The sequence below is a fragment of the Aythya fuligula genome, chromosome 3, assembly GCF_009819795.1.
Source record: "Aythya fuligula isolate bAytFul2 chromosome 3, bAytFul2.pri, whole genome shotgun sequence".
Lineage (NCBI taxonomy): Eukaryota > Metazoa > Chordata > Aves > Anseriformes > Anatidae > Aythya > Aythya fuligula.
The window spans coordinates 16,268,416-16,287,627 of NC_045561.1; the positions used below are offsets into that span (position 1 = coordinate 16,268,416).

A 19,212-nucleotide genomic window follows, 5' to 3' on the forward strand; every position below is an offset into this window, starting at 1 on the left:
TTGACCCACCATATTCTCTTCTTGCTGGTCCTCTCTTTCCTCTTTTGCCAGGACTTCTTTGTGTCACCTGCTGCTGCTATTTAGTGTTCCAATGGCATCACTTTTTAATATGTTTGGGACATGGTGTATGTGGAGAAAGTCCTGTATAGAATAAATTTTTCTAACTGTATGTAATCTGTACTCACAGAAGGTTTGAACAAAGAAAAATTGGCCCAAATTCCAAAGCTTTGTACATTTGCAATTTGAGTTATTTCTGGCACATAGCTGTCTTCTATCTTGTTTTATAATTAGGAAAATGAATCATCTTTTAGAAGGAAAAGATGCAGTGCTTTTCAAAAGGCATATATATGCATATTTACCTGGAACGGCAGTCAAATAGTGTTGTTTGTGACTTGCTTGCAGGAGGATGAGTTGACCATGAGGCCAACAAAGGTGAGAAGGGTCACTCAAATTTATCATAGAATAGTTTGGGTTGGAAAGGACCTTCAAAGATCATCTATTTCCAACCTCCTGCCATAGGCAGGGATGCCACCTGCTAGAACAGGATGCCCAGGGCCTTGTCCATCCTGGTCTTGAACAACTCTCATTGCTGATCTCCATCTGGACATTGAGTCATTGACCTCATCTCCCTTGAGGCGGCTATCCAGCCAATTCCTTGTGCAGTGAACGGATCCATCTCTCTCCAATTTGGAGACAAAGATGTTGTGTGGGACTGGATCAAAGGCCTTACAGAACTCACTCCATCATAGAAGGCTAATAGGTCAGGCACAATTTGGCTAATAGGTCAGGCACAATTTGCCTTTGCTGACGCAGTGTTGTCACCTCCCTGTCTTCCCTATGCCTTAACGTGGTTTCCAGGAGGATGTTCCATGATGTTCCCAGGCACAGTTGAGGGTTGACCAGTCTGTAGTTCCAGAGGTCCTTGTTTCTACCCCTTATAAAAATGTCTGTGCTGTTTCTCTTTCTCCAGTCAATGGGGACTTCATTTGCCATGAGCTATATTTATACCTAAGCCAGAGCAACCGTTCAGCAGAGAGCTATGTGATAACTTATTGCCATGGGCCAGTGCTGCACAGTGTAACAAATTCCTCTGTGGCTGGAACAAGCACTTCTGGATTCAGCTCAAACTCTTGGTGGGCCATGCAATTATTGATGGCGCTGCCTTTTAAAAAATATTTAAATTTCATTTCATAATCATTTGAATCTTTTAAACTTACATATTAATTTGTAGCTGCCATTATTCCTCTGCCTGAGGGAAAAATACTTTACAGGCTAATGTAAACCCTAACATTTTGACAGCAATTTCTGCACGGTTGCCAGTTTCTGATGTTACAGAAGAAAATATATGTGTGATGTGTTAATTAGGCTTTCTGAAGGACAAAATCTCTTTTATGTGTCCGTGTGTATTAGCTCAGCCATGGATCTAATCCTGGTCTCTGCGTAAAGTCCAGGAAGGTTAGCATATTTCAGGAAAAAACCAAATCACCCCTTCAGTCTGTGAGCACATAGGGTCGCTATTACCATCACAGTGAATCCGCCCTTTCAGGGTTTTTCATTGAAGACAAAATTATGGAAATGACTTCCTTGTTTAATTCCCCTTCCAATATTCTTTCAGAACTTTTTAACACATGATAGAAAAGACAGTACAACTTAATACCCAGCTGGTGTCTCCACTCTTTGAAGGGTAGCATTTTTTTCTCTTTTTAAATTAATCCCTCTTTCATACCAGAAGAATTTCTTATTTTTCAAATGTAATAAAAACATGTGGTTGATGCAGGGTCCTCTTTATGATGCTTCTGAGGATTGGTAAGTGCTTGGCTAAAAATGTAGATATAGCTTGGGTCTTGGATCAGTTTTATGCAAATTTTGGAGGAAAAGAAAATTCAAGATGAGATAATTGGATCCACTGGGCACCTCGCGAGCTTTCAGTGCTGCTTATCTTTTTACAGTACTGGACTGTGCACAAATGGGTGGGTGAGAGACAGTCATCCCCAGTGCTGTTGGTTTGTACTTCTGGACATGTCTGTCTCCTGGGAAGTATTATCAGAAGATTGGAGAAGGTCATACAAGTCCTGGTCTTGTTTTGGCTGAGAGGAGTTTAAATTACACTTATCAAATGCCTCTTAAAGTTATTACTGCACTGTTTATTTAAAGAAGTAACTTTCTATTTTTTTCTGGTTTGTAAACAACCTTTGAAGAGGTCACAACAATCTTCACTGTGTGTTGGGAGTAGATGAGCAAAGGAAAGTAGGTCAGCCAAAGGAAACTGGGAATACATTGAGTACCTCAACTCTGCTGCATTCCCTGTGCTGTGGTGTTCACAGAGGTATTTTTTTTTGCTTTACCTCTGTGGAAAAAAATAATTTTTTTTTTTTTTTTTTTTTTTTTTGTTGTTGTTGTTGTTGTCAAGGGAATAAGGGAATGCTGTAGAAATTGAAAATCTTTGAATTGTTAGGGTTAGCAGAGCTCAGACATGCAGTATATGGGTTCTCTCTCTATTGGCTATTTCTACAATAAATAGTTCTGAAGAACTGTGTTTTTTGACTTGAAGAATGTACTGTTATACGTATTTTTAATTGTCCATGATATTTTCTACTTTATTTATTTATTTTGCACCTTAATTTGCTACATGGATTGTTGTGATATGAAATTTATCTAAGGCTCAGAAATAGGTAATTGACTACCAGGACTCCCAATCACTATGGGACAGTAGAGCATCCCTGATGTTTTTTGTGTCACCCACATGAGAAATTGTGATATGGAAAACCTATTTGCATGCCAGGGCTGTTATGATAAATGCTTGTATATATATGCAAGTGTTTTCCCTGAAATATAAATATGAAGGAATTTACATGGATATCAGGTTATTGATTAAAAACCTTGATATTAAAAAAAAAAAAAAAAAATTAAAAAAAAAATCCAGTAACATGCATTGTCTTGTGCCCCAATTGTCCATGTGTAAGCAAAGACACACAAAGCTTCAAAGTGGAGGAAAATATTTTCAAAAAGTCATTATATTACACTGGCAAGCTTAATTTCCAGTTTGGATGTAAGAACTATTAAACTGATATTGGGCATAAGAGGGAGTAAGGCTGCAAAATGGAAATTGCCCCATTAGATTGATTTCTTTGGCTTGCTTTTAAAAACTGAGCAGCTAGTGAATTTCTTGGCTTTATCTCTAGAGTAATCTTGACCTTGATGCTTTGTGTGTCTGGTGTGAAGACTAGAAAGCTTTGTTCACAACTTAACAGTTACTGCGCTGGGGAAAGATGGGTCTTAGGCTTCAGCTTTGATTCCTTCACATACTAAAAGACCCAATGGCTCAGTAGGAATAATAAATGATAGACCATCTGTAACCTTGAAAGCTTTCAGTTTCTCTGTAATTGTTATATAATCAGCTCATCTCTGCCTGAAGCAGGAAGGATTCATGTGGAGTAAGATAGGCTTATCGCCCCTTTCTCCTTTAAAATAATATATTTCAAGACCCTGTACAGTCTATCTCCAGAAATCCTCATAGGGTAACTTAATGCAGTCACGGAGTTCTGTGTTAGTAAAGAAAGAGAAAAGATTATGATGAAAAGAGGAAGGTAAGAGGCCAGTTTTTGAATTTCAGATCACCAGCTAAGTGTTCTTTCAAGGTGGTGAAAGCTGCAAATGATCTGGTGCTAACAATGGAGGAACAAAATAGATGCAGGGCAGATGTGTGAGTAAGCTTGGTCCATGCTAGAGGATTGCTGATCTTCTGCTTACTCCTGTTTATCAAGGGTTCATGGAGGTGTACTTCACCACCATGCTTTGATCCTCTCCATAGTAAGGCAGGGAGCTCAAGCAAGTCTGATAGGGTGCCTCCAAGTCTATCAATAACTATGCTACTTATGCTACAGTGGTAGCTATTTTGGGGGATGTTCATTTCTGCTGTTTTGGCATTTGCCAGGTAGTGCCTTGCCTTGAGGTAGCAGGTAGGGTGGAGGTGGGATTTCTATTTTTACTTATTTTTTACATGGGTTCTAACTTTTGCCATTAGTGAAACATTTCTGATGTTGTGATCCCATTTATTTCTGATTGTGGAAAATCAGCTTGCATAAGGTCATTCCACATTTGTTTCCTTGTCACCCATGATGTAACTCCTTTTGGTTTTGCTGGCTTTCCTTTGTCCACCACCTGCACAGATGGTCCCAAATTATAGCTCCAATTTCCCTCAAGGTATTTCGTAGGGCACCTCCATTACCAGCAGCACTTCTGACAGTTGTTATAATCAAAGGTTTCTGTGAAGGAGGCACCCCTCTCAAAAGCTGCATTTTGATAATTCTCATTACTGCTAACCTGCCTGGATTGGATCCTGTAATTAATGCATGAGCCGTCCTCATGAGCCACACTAAACTAATACCTTCTTTCATTGTACACCATTTTCTGAGACACTACACTATTTCGGCAAGATCTGCGTATGTTGTGAGAACTGCTGCACACAACTGCTGATATAGTGTAGGTACAAGTAATATCCTGCCCATCAAGATTCCTGATATTCTGTAATTGAGCATATAGGGTTTACTAAACCTTTTCCACCCATTAATAAATTTTAGAATCATAGAATTATTTGGGTTGGATGGGACCTTAAATACCATCTAATTCCAAACCCCCACCATGGGCAGGGACACCTCCCACTAGACCAGGTTGTTCAAAGCCTTATCTAACCTGGCCTTGAACACCTCCAGGGATGGTGCATCCACAGCTTCTCTGGGCAGCACCAGAAAAGTACCTTTAGGTACTAGAAGGCTGCTGTAAGGTCTCTCCAGAGCTTTCTCTTCTCCAGGCTGAACAACCCCAAATTTGTAAGCCTAATCAAGCCTAATCTTCATACTGGGTGTTCCAGCCTTCTTAGCATCCTTGTGGCCCTCCAGTGGACTCGCTCTAATAGGTCCATGTCCTTCTTTTATTAGGTGTCCCAAAGCTTAATGCAGTAGGGTCTCATGAGAGAGAGATGAGGAGAATCATCCTCTTTTTTGTTGTTGTTGTTGTTGTTGTTGCAGCCCAGGATACAACTGGCTTTCTGGTCTGCAAGCACACATTGCTGGCTTGTGTTGGGCTCCTCATCAACCAACACCCCCAAGTCCTTATCTTCAGAGCTGCTGTCCTGCTCTCAATCCATTCATCACTCAACCTCCTTCTGCATGCTCCTGCTGCTCCCTTATTTGTATGAGGTGTAGTGCTCCTACCATCTTCCTACCTTCTAAATCTGGCTCAAACTCAGCCTTGGAGGCAGAGGACTCTGTAAGAGCACAAACTTGGGAAACTGAAACCTCACTTTCTGTATATCTGCACCTTTGTTAGTAATACACATCATCAGCTACTCTATAGTGCCTTACACCGCCCTGCTATGAGTAGCAATTATTTCTTGCACAATCACCTTTGTGTCTTGTAATATTCTGTCTTCTTCTAACTCCCTCATTTTACTCTGTAATGATACAACTTCATGGTCAAGAGCTCTACGACTCGTAGCTAATAGCAATCCCAATCTCCCCTAGCTTGTGAGAATACTTTGATGCTGCTTTCCATGGCAATTCATGCATAGCTGTCTCAGTCATCTGAGGGGTAACCACTGCTCCGTCATCTATTTGAGGCCATACTTCTTATGGAGCTAATGTAGATAATAAAGGGGCCAAGGTGGCCCTGCACTCAGTACTGAGCCATCCCAGACTGCAGGGAGTCGCTCTTGTGGCCTCCCCAGTTCCCAATTCTTTTGCTAGCCATGGCATGGCAGTTTCTAGATCCTGCTGACTATGCCAAATGTGTGAGTCAGCATGAGCAGGAAGCAGGAAATGCAGAGCATATTTATTCTTGTTACCTTGCGAACTGGGGGATCCCTGAAGCAACACCCAGGCAGAGGCACACAAGTGGGGATGCAGGCACTGCCAAGCTCAATCTGTGCTAGAGGATTGCTGACCTGTTTACACCTGTTTTCCAAGGGTTTGCACAGGTGTGGTTTACCACCATGCTTTTATCATCATTGTGCTTTGATCTTCTCTGTTCTAAGGAAGGTATCTCAAGCATGTCCAGTAGGGTACCTCCAAATCTACCAAATACCTATGTTATCTATACTCAGATGCTCTACTCCTCAAGCATGCAGAAATAAAAAAGCAATCAGTAAGATACATGTGTTTTCCTACACTACGACTCTCCAGGCTTTAGCTGTTCCCAGCTCCGAGGTCACTTGAGTGTATTTACAGTCATCCTTACCAATCTCCAGTTCTCACCCCATCCTCCTCACTGATCTTCCACTTTTAACCCATTCCTCCCAACAGCAGGTATACATGAGGTGTGTGGAAATGGGATCAGAGGGATAATGTGGTCTTGGGTCATGATCATCTTTCGCTGCTTAATATTTACTGTCATGTCTCGTAACTAAGGAGCTGCCAATATCTGAAAATAAATTATTCTAGATTAACAATTTGTTAATCCTTCCATATCAGATAAATTTAGTGCCATCATGACTTCAGCATGTATAGATGCATGTTGCAGGTATGAACTTCAAATGGAGATTTTGCTCTTGCTGTGAAAGATACTTACAGTATCTTCACTACTGTATATTGTATTATCTGAAAATCTGGTGCAAAGATCCCAAGCAGTACCATGGTACTGAGTATTTTCCGGCTGTATCAGCACATCTGTTTTTTTATCATTAGTATTTTCATTATTCATCCAAAAGGAGTAGTGGGGAGAAATGAAGACTTGGGAACTTTGCACCAGATTTTCAGATAATGCAGATTGTCCACTATTTCAGGTAGTGATGAGACATGACAGTAAGAACAAGTTACTTTCTCTCTGTGTTGTGATTTCTTTCGTTCCTATAGCAAAGGGCATAATTCTCAGAATATCTTTCTTAATAACAGAACTCCATAAATTATTATAAAATGCTTTGGATGTTAAGAAGTGTGGCAGTGAAAACACTGCAATATGTTGTTTTTATTGATAAAATGCATAGTATTCTCAATTTATATTGCTAATATATGGTGTATTTCTTGAAGTCAGATAAAGTAATTGGAGTCAGCGTAGTGCTTTTGGGTCACCCTCAGATACTGAGAGCATGAAATGGCATCTCCTGTAAAGGTTTCAGGTTTGAGCAGTGCCAATGGAAGCAAGGGCAACTGCCAGCTTGTTAAAGGTCTGCAGATAGAGTGTAGCACTGAACTCTTAGTTGCTGGTTTTGCAGCTATGAATCCCTGGCTGGAAAACCGATACGGCTTCACAGTGTGCTCAGCCCTTCTGCAATAAGACTCCGAAGCACAATGTGTGCTCTGGCTTTAACCCCTAGGATGAAACCACTACTCCATACTCAAGGTAGCTGTGTTTGTACATAACAGCTGTGAACGGAGCACAAAATTGCCAGGTAGCTCAACCTTACTTCAGAATAAGTGAAGGTGGAAGCGCAGCTGACGTCTGTTTTGGTCTGTCAGTGTCCAGGCTGGATTTTGTGTTTCCATTAAGCAAATATGTATTTTTATGCCACAACTTAATTTAATTGATGTCTCAGTAAAACACAAAACAAGACAAGCTTTTACTGAGGTGGGGAGGAAGGGAGCAAATGGACTTTATAAAGCAGAGGGAACTAGTTAGTGCACTAAATAAGGAATCAATAATATAACATTGGTCTAAGATGTAAGGTAGCTGCATACAGAATGTAAGGGAGATCAAACACAACTTGTGTATAAAAACTCAAATTTATTTACATCAGTGAAAAATAATTATTGAAGTTGAGTATGGTCTTAAAAACAACAGTATTCCAGAAATGTTAGATTCATGAAAAATGGAAATGTCCAAAAAAAAACTTAGAAAAAAAAAATAATTCAAAGTGACCAGCTAAACTGTGATTTCCTACATTAGTTGTGCTTAACCATATGCTTGCAATACAAATTGAAGAATTTTGCAAGAGTCCTGTAAATTAACTGTACTGAAGAGAATCTCTTAGCTATATGTAGTCATGAGTTCATGATGCATTCTTGTAGATTACTACTGAAGGAAGCTCTGTTTTTTGAATATAATGCTAAGTTTGCTGCAACATCCTCAGGGCAGCATTAGAATTCTTCAGCAGCTGCAGTGTTTAGGTGGGATTAGGTGATTGATTTTGTGATGAGTGTCCTGATGACACGGCCCTTAGTCAAAGCTGGGAGAGATGCTGTACTAGGATGCTGGCTGATGTGAGGCATCTTCAGGGCAGCCTGTCTTTCAGGGAAAGTTGCTTTGGCTGACTTCATGTCCAGCCAGCACATGTGAGCAAGTTTCCAGCTTGATTGCTGAAGTGTTTTTCTGTGTGCTGATATAGCTCTTACACCGTAGAAGAATTTGGTGCTTAGGGATGTAAATACTTCTCAGTTACTTCTCAGCATCCATCATGGATGCTGAGAAATTTCACCATTTACCCACAAAGAGAGAAAATGATTGTACTAACTGAAGAGAAGCTGTCCTCCCACTCTTGCATTTTCATCTTCAAAGCTATATTTAGGCATGCAAAGTGCTGTTTTTCTGTTGTTGTGTTTCTTGTTTATTGCTATTCTGGGTGGTTACTGCCAGCAGAACAGAAAAACCCAAAATGCATACAAAATGTATTTGTATTTTTAATGCAGATTGGATAAGACTCCATTTCTGATGAGTGGGAAGACTGGCTTGCACCTTGCATTGCTGATGATCTTTAACATATCTCTTGGTGACTTCCCTATTTAACAGGTGATGGTGAAGCTGTCTGCATGATTACAAGGTGGATCTGTTGAAATCTGTCTGTATGCTATGGGTATGGCTATTTTGTCACCTCAAGCTTGCAACCCCCCAGTGATCCAAAGCATCTATCTGCTGCAATTTACCTCTTTATATTCAATACCTCACTGTAAATACCATCATTAAGATTTCCTTGTGTGTGTGGCATAAAATGGCACTAAGGTTATTGAAGAAGGATGGTTGTGATTAAGGCAATATAATAAAACTCAGGAGTTCAGTATCCAAAGGGGTCCCTTGTACAGCATAAGGCAAGCCTCAGTTCCCTGATCATGGGCAGGAAGGGTTAAAAAATCTGTGTGAAGATGAAGTGCTGTCATCATGAAAACTGTGGGGAAAAACTATAACTATTCCCATCAGAACACAACTAGAAATAGCTCTTTTTCTGGATCTTGTTCTATACTAAAGTTGCATATGAAAACACGTCAAATTAAAATAATTAAAAAGTTGCATCTTAAGTCTGATGATAAACTAGTTCTGTGAGCAAGATCCAGTAAATTCTGAAACTATTTTAATGGGTGCTGTAACAGCCTAGGATTAACCAATTTTCAGTACCTTGTGTTTTCATTAGCAAGAATCTGTCTAAAAATTACAATAAATCCCTTCAAACTGCATAAATCAGAAAGAATATAAATATCTTCCTGGGAAAACAGGATTCTCTGTGCTAGATGAGAGGTTTTTTTCTCTCAAAATGTCCTTAGCTGCCTCCGGATTTATAATGCTGTTTGATTGGGCTCTTACAAAACTACTCTAATCAGGATTAAGCTTTGTATCTTTGGAACCAAAGATGATGAGATTACATGATAATCAAAGGTGTTTTAGAAGATCAAAGCCTTTTTGAGGTAATAATATCCCTAATAAAACCCCTTAAAAAAAAAAAAAGGGGGTTATTTTTTTGTTATTTTTGTATTTGACCTTTTTCTTTCCCTCCATACTCATAAATACCTAGTATGAAGTTGTAGCTTTGCTGAAGCCATTTGTATTTTTGCAATAGAGTACAATTTGTGACCTTTCCCTGGGTAAAATCCTAGACATCAGTCACTTTTTTTTTTTTTTTTTTTTTACACAACCAAAGCTGTGATGTCTTCTGAATAAATGACATGTCAAATAATGATCATTTCTAAAAGTTTTTAAACTCCTTTAGCTAAATGGTGAAACAAAGGACTTGGCGTCAGGTCCTGCCTTCATGGAATCAATTTGCCTCAGACTTGCAGAACTGGAAAGTGCACCTGTTGTTAATTGTAAAACTTCAAATTAAACCTAAAATGCAATCAAAAAGGAGAAGCAGCTGGCTACTGGTATTTCCTCAGACTGTTGGGAGCAGTTTGTGTTTTCAGATGTAATGCCATCATATTGCTTCCTTCTGGATAAGTTGTGTTTTAGAGGTTTGGGTAAAGCTGCTTCCTCCCTCCAGAGCCTCTGACCTTGCTTGTGCTTCCTCCTGCCCAAATGTTTCTGCTGTCAGTCCCTCTGCAGCCCCTGGCCCACGATGTAGAGCTCAGGGTGGGAAGTGGATCTGTTGGACTCCTTGATATCAGGGGCACAAGGGCTGCTCCAACAGTCGCCTGCTTTTCCAGGGCTCTCCTCCGCACTGCAGAAGGGAAGATAGTGAAGTTAAGAAGCTTACGAATGGTGACTTTTTAAAACAATGATGATTAGACCACATTAACCCATGAAGCACAAATCCTACAAAGTACTAGGTAACTCAGTATCTCCTGCGTAAATGGTCTTTATATACACCATCAAGATGTTTTTCTCCATGTTCCCTCTTCTGTGATGCCAGATACTCTGTACTCTCCCTTCGCAAATCTCTCTGGGGAAGGAAATATTTAAAATGTTTAATGGGGGATCAGTACAAATCTGAGTTCACTTGTGGATGGGGACAGATTTGAGTGAAAAGTCTTGTTCCAAATCCAGACTCTGCTGGAGTAAAGGTCTTAACTCTGTTATGCATCCACTTAGTATTTTTACAGTGACATTTGAGTATGCCAACATGACAATAGGATATGTGTTCCGGTGGTATAAATCTGCCACATTGCAGACAGGAGAACTGATACACAGAAACCATGCTAAACTGAATTATCTTTTGATTATAGACAAGCTGTTGAGTTCCTGTTCTGGTAACTAGGACTTCCATGATTTGTGCTGCTGGATGAAGATATTTGTGATATGTGACTAGTCACGAAACTCTAATCCAGATTCAAATGCCCCCTGAGCATAGGAGGTCTCGCTTTGACTACTTGCTTTGGGCTGATTCAATTAACCAAATCCCTTGCCTTCTTGAACAATATCTTAATGGCAATAGCATTTAATCTTTTATCTCTGCTCTACCTCTTGGAAGATTAGCAGCCTCAATGAAATATTATTTTCAGTTAAACTGCATACACAGAAATCCTATTACAGATTCACAGGGTTGCTATAAGCAGAATAATTTCTCATGCTATGCCCTGATAATATGCCAGTAGCTGTTGACTGCTGTCAAACGACCAAGCTTAGAAAACAGCAAAATTAGTTCAGTAACTAACAAACATAGGCTGTCCAAGTGATTTGTTCAATTAGTTGTTGAACTTAGAAATGGAAACCTTAAATTGAAACTCTTGTCCAAATACAAAAGCTGTAGCTCCAGCTCTAGCTAAGGCCAGTGATGTTTTAAGTCCTGATAGTCCACACAGCATAGGATGGGCAGCAGATGTACTTGGGAAAGGAGCACTTCTTGCCTTCTAGGGGAGCAGTGAGCATGCAGGTGATGCAAATTTGCACATAACAATGGCATTTAATGCCTGGCAATGCTAGCTACCAAAATGAGATGGAAGTTGCTTGTTCTTTTGGTGTTGCTGCTAAAATGGGGTGGGGGAAAGGGAATTCTGCTGCCTGATGACTTACTGGAACATGTTACTTTTACAAGCTCCTGGAAGATTGTATTTAGTAATCTGTTCTCAGAAAATGGATGGTTTAATTTGGCATTGAAAAAATGGAGGCATATATCCCAGAGTTTGCAGAAGCATGGGAGAAAGTAGCTAACTCATTATCAAACTCTTTTACTATGAAGTCTGACGCTATTGCAGGTTTGCCTATGTCTTCCTCCCCCTACTCCCCCCAACTAGCACTTGAAGCTGCTAATAACACACACACAAATAACAGACACGGAGGCTTAAACTTGGAGAGGAGAGGAAGAACAAGAAAAGGAATGAAGGAAAAGAGACTAACGGGTGGGAATAGCTTGCGAATTTGAGACCAGATGTAAATACTGCCAGAATGAGGAGTTTTAGGAATATAACATCTAGGGAGATACTTTGAAATTTTCCTGTTAGCTGAATGAATTGCAAAGCAGAGGAAGCCTTGCATGATTAATAAACCATCCAATAAACTCAGAGTATGGTGCACTAGACTCGAAATTAGCATCTGAAAGCTGACATGACAAGCTCCAAGTTTGAAGCTATAATGTCCATACAGATCCATGCCATTATCTGTCCATCATTCTTGCCAGCTGATCTGAAATATTTTAACACAGCTTTGTATTGAATAGTTGACAGGCTTAGAGGCTGATGTTGGGAAAGACACCCTGGCCTATCTTTTCATGGTTATTTGAATATATTTATAACCTGAAGGCTATTTCATATCTTTTAAGAATTGAAAGTGGATGTCCTTAGCCCCCATACAAACAAAGGAAGTTCGGTAGCATGAAACCAACACTGAATTTTCTCTAGATGAATTCTAAAGCTTGAGCAAACTGTGGGAAGTTAACTGAAATCTGGGGCAAGATGATGTTATCTTTCTCCAGCCATCTGTTCTGTGCAGGAACAGGGCACTTTTATGGGGTATTTCTTAACAGCAATAAATTCCCATTACTAGTTTAGAAAGCCGACACAGTGCAATACATCTGCTTCTTGACGTAAAGTAGAAAGTTTCTTACCTTGCTTGGTTAAGAGCGGGTTCGCTGCTAGCTGTTACGGGAGCTGGAAGATAAAACCGAACCCCAGGTCTGCGGTCAGAGAAACTTCTCCTCACAAACGGCTGAGGGTTGGCAGCGCTCAGAGACAGCTTTCTGGTTCGGTCTGCAGGCTGCTGGAGTAGCAGACTGCTCTTTTGGGAAGGTGGTGAAGCTTCAGTCTGTTTGGTGACTTCCACTGTGGGTTTGCTGGGTGCTGGTGGAGGTCTTGCTTCAAATAAGGAAGAAGTGGCTGGGCAAAATATTGAACGTACATTGCTGCCCTTCTTGGAGGAGGCAGGCTGGTACTCATCCCCAGCATCCAGACCAGCTTTTGATCCCTTGTAGGAGCGGGATGGAGAGGTTGGTGGGGATGGGGCAGTGAGGAACGGAGTGGGGCTTGCTTCTCGGCGGTAGACTGGGGAGCCTGGCAGCCGGTGTGGTGTTGGTGAGCTTTGCTTGTGCTCCGCAGGAGGGCTGAGCAGTTTCCGCTGGGCTGGTGGAGAAGACAGCTTCTTCTGTAGGGGTGGGCTGGGCCCCCGGGGTGGGCTGGGCGCCCTGGGGCTGGCAGGGGGACTGGGTTTCCTCTGCATGGTGGGTGAGCTCAGCTGCTGGCTGTTAAAAGCCTGCAGAGCACGTCTGTTGTGTACCGGGGGGCTGAAAAGCTGCTTCTCAGTTGGTGGAGAAGAAGGGGGAGTTCTTGCTGGGGAGACCCTCCTGTTGAATGATGAGCCTTTTTCATTTCTCCTCAATGAGTCGGGAGAACCATGCTTCTGATATGGCACTGAAATAGCAGGTGAATCGGGCTCTTTGCTCTCTGAGCTATTGTCATGTGGTTTTGAAACTCCACTGGGATTTTGAAGAGGAATAATTTTATGTGTTTGCTTGTACAAATCTGCAGCTTCTTTTCTCTGGGTTGCTAATATCTCCTCCTGGCTAGGGATGTGCGTGTTGGTAGGGTTCAGCTCCAGAGAGTATATTTGCAGTTTCTCATCCTTGGGTCCACTACTCCTTGGAACTTTGTTAGCAACTGCGCTGGGGCTGATGCTTTTACTTGGTAATAAGTCAATGGACTGGAGGGAGGCTTTCATTTTTGGGGAAACTTGTGCTCTCTTAGTAGCATGAGATTCTGTTTTGGCAGGCTTTTTGGCATCTTCCGAAGAGTTTTCTCCTATTCTTGCTGTTTCTTCAGGCTCAGAGAATTCAAAAGAAGTGTCCATTAGCATTTCAGGGGGCGGTGGTGGCAGGTTGTCAGTGTCTACCTCAGGTTCTTCCTTTGTGTCCTTGCTTAATTCTGCAGCTGGTATAGGAGGAAAGGCATTTGGAAAGTTAGAACAAGCTCCACTGGTGTTTGAAAGGCTTGTGTCTTCTACTGGTGAAATACGATGCTTAATATTTAAAGGCACCAACCCTCTCTGAAATGGAATGGTGGGTGGGATGACTGGAAGTCCAAATTTTCTGATGCACTTAATTGGCCCTAAAGGTCTTAAAGGTGTGGCTTTTTCAAGATCGTCGGTTGGACTGAATGTTTCAATGAGCTTTTTGACAGATTGGCGGGGGGCACAACTGCTGCCACTGAGTATTTGTGCTTCAGAAGTCTTGTCGTCTTTGCTCCCTGATGTCTCCTGGGCTGGCACAGTATCTCTGACAGGCTTCTTGCATTTCTTTTCATCCAGCTGACTGGTAGGATTTTGATCAACCATGTACAAAGGGACTTTATCCTGATTAGGCAGGATGCTGAAATTTTTTGAGAGGCATGCCTTAAGTTTGCTAGAGGACCTAGATGTGATTTGCTTGTCCTGCAAGTAACGTGTTGATCTAGGTTTCCGAGGCTCTTGGTTGTTATCTGTATCCACCTTTCCATAAAACATTTCTAGCCTTTTGTTGAGCTCCTTTTGAGTTCTCTGAAGCTCTAGGAGGGTTGGGTCCTCTGCCTGGCTTCTGAGGGACTCCTCTGATCTGGACCGTCGTTGTTTCCCAGAGGCCTTCTGCCTTCCCATAGCTGTACTGGGCCTTGCTGTTAGGACTGCTGTTCCGCTCTCATCCTCCACCCATTCTTTACGCCCAGATTTAGCTGGTACAAACTTGATTTTTTCACTGATGGCATCTTTCATCTTCAGAATGATTTCCTCTGTCTCCACATTCTCTGTCCTTTTGGTGGACGACAGTCTTTGTGTGTTATCAGTCACTGCAGGTGAAGACTGGGGCCTCTTTGGCAGGGCATCCTTACCCATTTCCGATAAACTTGTATTGTCATCGTCCTCCCCCAGGGTGCTCTCTTCATCATCATCTGAAGGAAAATCTGTTGATTCAAAATGTTCACCTTCCTGAGTAGAATCAGACTGGAAGGAGTTACTGGAGTGCCTTTTGCTCAGGCTTGCATATTTTGCAGCAGTGGAAGTACATCCTGGTACTCCACCCTGACAAGAAGTTTCTTCTCTGCTCTGTACAGATGAATAAAATGTATCTTTAAAATGCCATTCAAGTGCACAGCCATGGGATGTGGCTGTGCCTGGTGACATTGTCCCACTATGCATGTGCTCCATTGTTCTGGTGTGGTTTTGGGACAGAAGGCCACGTGCACAGGACTCACAGCTTGCTTGTGCTCCAAGATGGCTGAAAGGACTGAAGTCTTTGAGGGACTCACTGTCCACACCAATGCCACTATCCTCAGAACAGAGAGTCCTGTCATCACCGTGGGACTGCGAGCTTCCCATGGTTGAGGCTTCAAGCAGCCTTACCGCCCGAAAGAGGCGCTCATCATAGCTTTGCTTTGCTTTCAGTTTTCCTTCCAAGTTGCTTGCAGCAGACTGCAGGTAGCTGCAGGTTTCCTGCAGGGCGTCGGAGGTGACAGAGGCCAGCGTTCCACTCACTAACTGCATTTTATTGATTGTGTACTGAAGTAGTTGTTGCAGAAGATCAGGGTGCTCCTTCAAATCATCTTTTCCTGATGGCCATGCCAAATATCTACCCACGTCTTTGAGAAGATTTTCCCCATCATTAGCAATTTCTTCCAAGAGCTGGTTGATTTCATCAAAGCGAAGCATGAGGAAGCTTACCATCTGTTGTAGGAAGAGCTGAGTTTGGGCAGCCTGGTTGGCCATATGAAGTATAGCTTCATACTTGGAGAGGTTTGGATTTAAGTAGGCATATGCATTCTGATGAGCCTTAACAAGCAGTTCTGGGAAATCTACCTTTTTCTCTATCTCGCATGGGGACAAAATTGACTTTTTTTTAATTTTGCTAGGCCGACCTTGCTTAGCTAATTTATGATTTTTTGGCTTCCTTCCTTTCTTTAGGATTTGCTTTGCATTACTTTCATTCTTGTCATCACAAATGGAAGCTGATGCTTCTGATTCACAAGAGCTTTGCTTTCTGATCTGTACAGCCTCAATGATGTGTTTTTGAGACTCAATCAATTTGGACATAACTTCAGCCCCTGTGGCTTTCCTCTCAATTATGTTGTCTTCCCTGGAAATGTGAGGATCTGAATGCGATTTGGAGGAAAACTGCAAATAATCACTTTTGTCCTGCTCAGACAGTTTCTCCTCAGTTTCGCTCAGGGAGCTGTTCCTCTGAATTTTGTATTGGTGGAATTCATCAATATTGTAGCAAGATGAACCTTTAACTAGCAGTGGGATTCCTTTATCTGCTGGGTCAATACGCAAAACACCTTTGGGTTTATTCAAAGCCTTAAAACCATTTCTTGCAAGAGTATTAACGATCTCGCTGTGAGATGGTGTGCAGCCCATCCTTTCTCTGTCTTTGACTGTATTTCTGATTAAAAATCCAGAAGAACTAGGGAAAATAAAACAAAGAGTTAAACTCACTGTCTCATCCTGAACTGCAGACTGTCCTTTTCCTCACAAGTTTTCCATCACAATCCCAGTTTTGTTGTCTGTCTTTGTTGTTTGCCTTGAAATTTCATGTGCTTACTGCCCAGGATCTGGTCTTGAAGCTGTGCTGTTCCATTGTATGTTTCTGCTCAGGTTTTCTTCTTTGATTCAAAAAAGGAGTGTGAAAGCTCTGCTGGATTTAGAGCTAATGGATTAAGAGGACTTGAATGCCTCACTTCTGTATTGACAGATGTCCACTACAAATAAGACTTTAAGCTCATTAGGGTAAGCAGGCACCAGCCAGTCAGCACCCATATTGAAGATTTTTTTCCGTGCTATATTGGGAGGCAAGAGGACTTGGTACCTGCCCCTCCTTTTTTCCCTTGTTGCAAAACCATAACATGTAATTGAATGTAGAGACCTAAAGAGAGAGACTATATTTTGAAGCCTTTTTGAAGGGGAGCTACTTGAACAGGTGTGCGAATACCACTCAATACTGCTTAACCAAGGAAAAGGTGATCTTGATGGAGTATGTACCAGCTGGAGAATGTAAGACGTGGAATCAAATGGGTTAGAGATACTTGTTGTGCTTCTGCCTTGATGGTCTTCAATATTTTCCCCCTACTTTCAAGTGACAAGCTGTTTACTTCTAAGTCCTTCTAAGATTTCCAAAGATTATTTTGATTTTTTTTCTCGGTCATGTGATAAATATTGGAAGGTATTTTTCTCTTCAGATAACTTCCCAACTTGAAAGCTGAACTTTCAAGAATAAGTTTTGCATATGTGGTTAAGATGGCGTCTACATCTAGTGCATCTAAACTGTAGAATTTCAGTATTAAAAAAACAAACAAAAAACCTACTCTTGTTGTCATTGTAAATGCTGTTAGTTGAACTTTCCACACTGCTCAGCGTTCAGTTCACCTGTCTTAATTTGGGAAAGAAGTCAAATCACAGGCTGAATGGACGACTTTAGACTTTCAAAAATATGGGTTAGGGCCACAAAAAATCATCCGGTTTCCTATAAGATAACAAATCTCTAACTCATCTCTAATAAAGGATTTTCCTTCCTCTGAGTTTCTTGGGATAAAGTGTTAACATGTTCTTTGCAGTCAGAAAAGTGACTTGCTTGCCTTTATTTCATTGTCATCTGCCAGGGCATAGTTCTCTTGATGGCAAGACTTCAAGTGTTAAAACTCTAAGAAAAAAAGTTTTAAAAAAGAATAAATATAGACTCACCTATAAAAAAAACAAAACAAAACAAAAAAGTTCTTCAAACCACTTCTACAGCCATGAAAGAATTATTCCTTTCATTACTTTTGTTACCATTATCACTTGCTGTTTCTCTTACTTGGGAAAACAAACCCCAGAATAATCCCAGTCTGAAAGAGAAATTAAAGAACTCAAAGCAGGAAATGGAATGTTGTGATGAAGCAGAAGATATTTATATTTTCCAAGTATTTATTTATGAAGTGCAGTGTGTGGATGAGGATGACGATAGCAAATGCCACCAAGTTCCCTCTTCTTTAGTCAGATTGGATGGGTTCATCTTTTATTTTCCAGATGTAGCTTTTCTACTGAAGGTATCTGTTTCTCAGTGTCAGAAAAGGTTACAGAAAACAGTGGCTATCTTAACACTGGAAAGAAGCCTACTGCTTTTCTCTAGCAATGTGATTTCTGCGTGATTGCAGGTATCTCATCCAATTCCCCAAAATCTTTTTATGCTGCCAAGCCTATAAAATGCTTTCAGACTTATGAATGAGCTGCTTACATGATTCATTTGTTGGTGCTGGACTGTAGTAGCAGAATGTCTTCATGGCAAGTCATTATTTTCCGTAGCCTTGCTGTTTTCATTTGTTCTGCTCAACATGAGCAGCAAACTTACCTTGATTTACAAGGGAGAAGGCATGCCAGTGACTCCCAATAAAATTTTTAAAACCCTACCTGCTTTCTCTACAGTATTTTTTCTGGAACACATAAATTGTATTTAATGCATGTGATGTCACAGTCATTGTCCTCTAAGCTTTTCTGGAAAGCATCAGGTAATTACTTCTTGACTCTGCTTCTTGCAAGTCATGCAGCTCATGCTCCAGCTGCTTCTGCATCCCAGCATGATGTGGCTTGTACACAGTAGTCCCAGATCTCCACAGCATTTTAGGCACATATTCCCTTTTAGGCACATATCTAATGTGTTCAGAGGGAAGAAACATGGCAGGTGTAGGCAGCTGCTTTATCCTAGTGATCCTAAAGGTCAGAATGTTGTAGCCCTCCACAGTAAGTCAAGGAAAACACAATAGATCAATCAAGTAGCTTTAGTGTATCTCTTCCAGTGAGTTGAGAGACCTCTTTACATATCTTGCTGAGTATTTGTTCTATAAAGTACTCTAATGACTTTTATTTGAAAAGCAATTCCAACACTTCCATCATCTCTGCTGGGGATTAGCCTCATGTGGATTGCTGTTTTTGGAAAGGTCTTTTTCTTCACTTTTTCATTTGATTTTAGTGTCATGCCACCCCTTTTTTTTTTTTTTTTTTTTTTTTTTTTTTTTTTTTTTTCCTCCCTCTCTCTCCCTAGTTATTTTCAGGCCATGTATTAACATCTGCTGGCAATATATACATGGGTCAAAAAACATAAGACACTGTTTTTTGATTCTTATGTATTTATTATTTCACAATTAATATTAACAT

General features: G+C 41.0%; 1 protein-coding gene across 1 annotated transcript; it reads right to left on the bottom strand.

The window, feature by feature from the left end:
- Window positions 1–10,224: 10,224 nt before the first annotated feature.
- On the bottom strand, window positions 10,225–16,443 carry PCARE (photoreceptor cilium actin regulator). Its single transcript, XM_032183659.1, has 2 exons — window positions 12,677–16,443; window positions 10,225–10,354 (listed from the first exon to the last, which is right to left on the bottom strand). Exons 1-2 carry the CDS (start codon window positions 16,441–16,443, stop codon window positions 10,225–10,227), a joined length of 3,897 nt encoding a protein of 1,298 aa, XP_032039550.1.
- Between the last annotated feature and the right edge of the window lie 2,769 nt (window positions 16,444–19,212).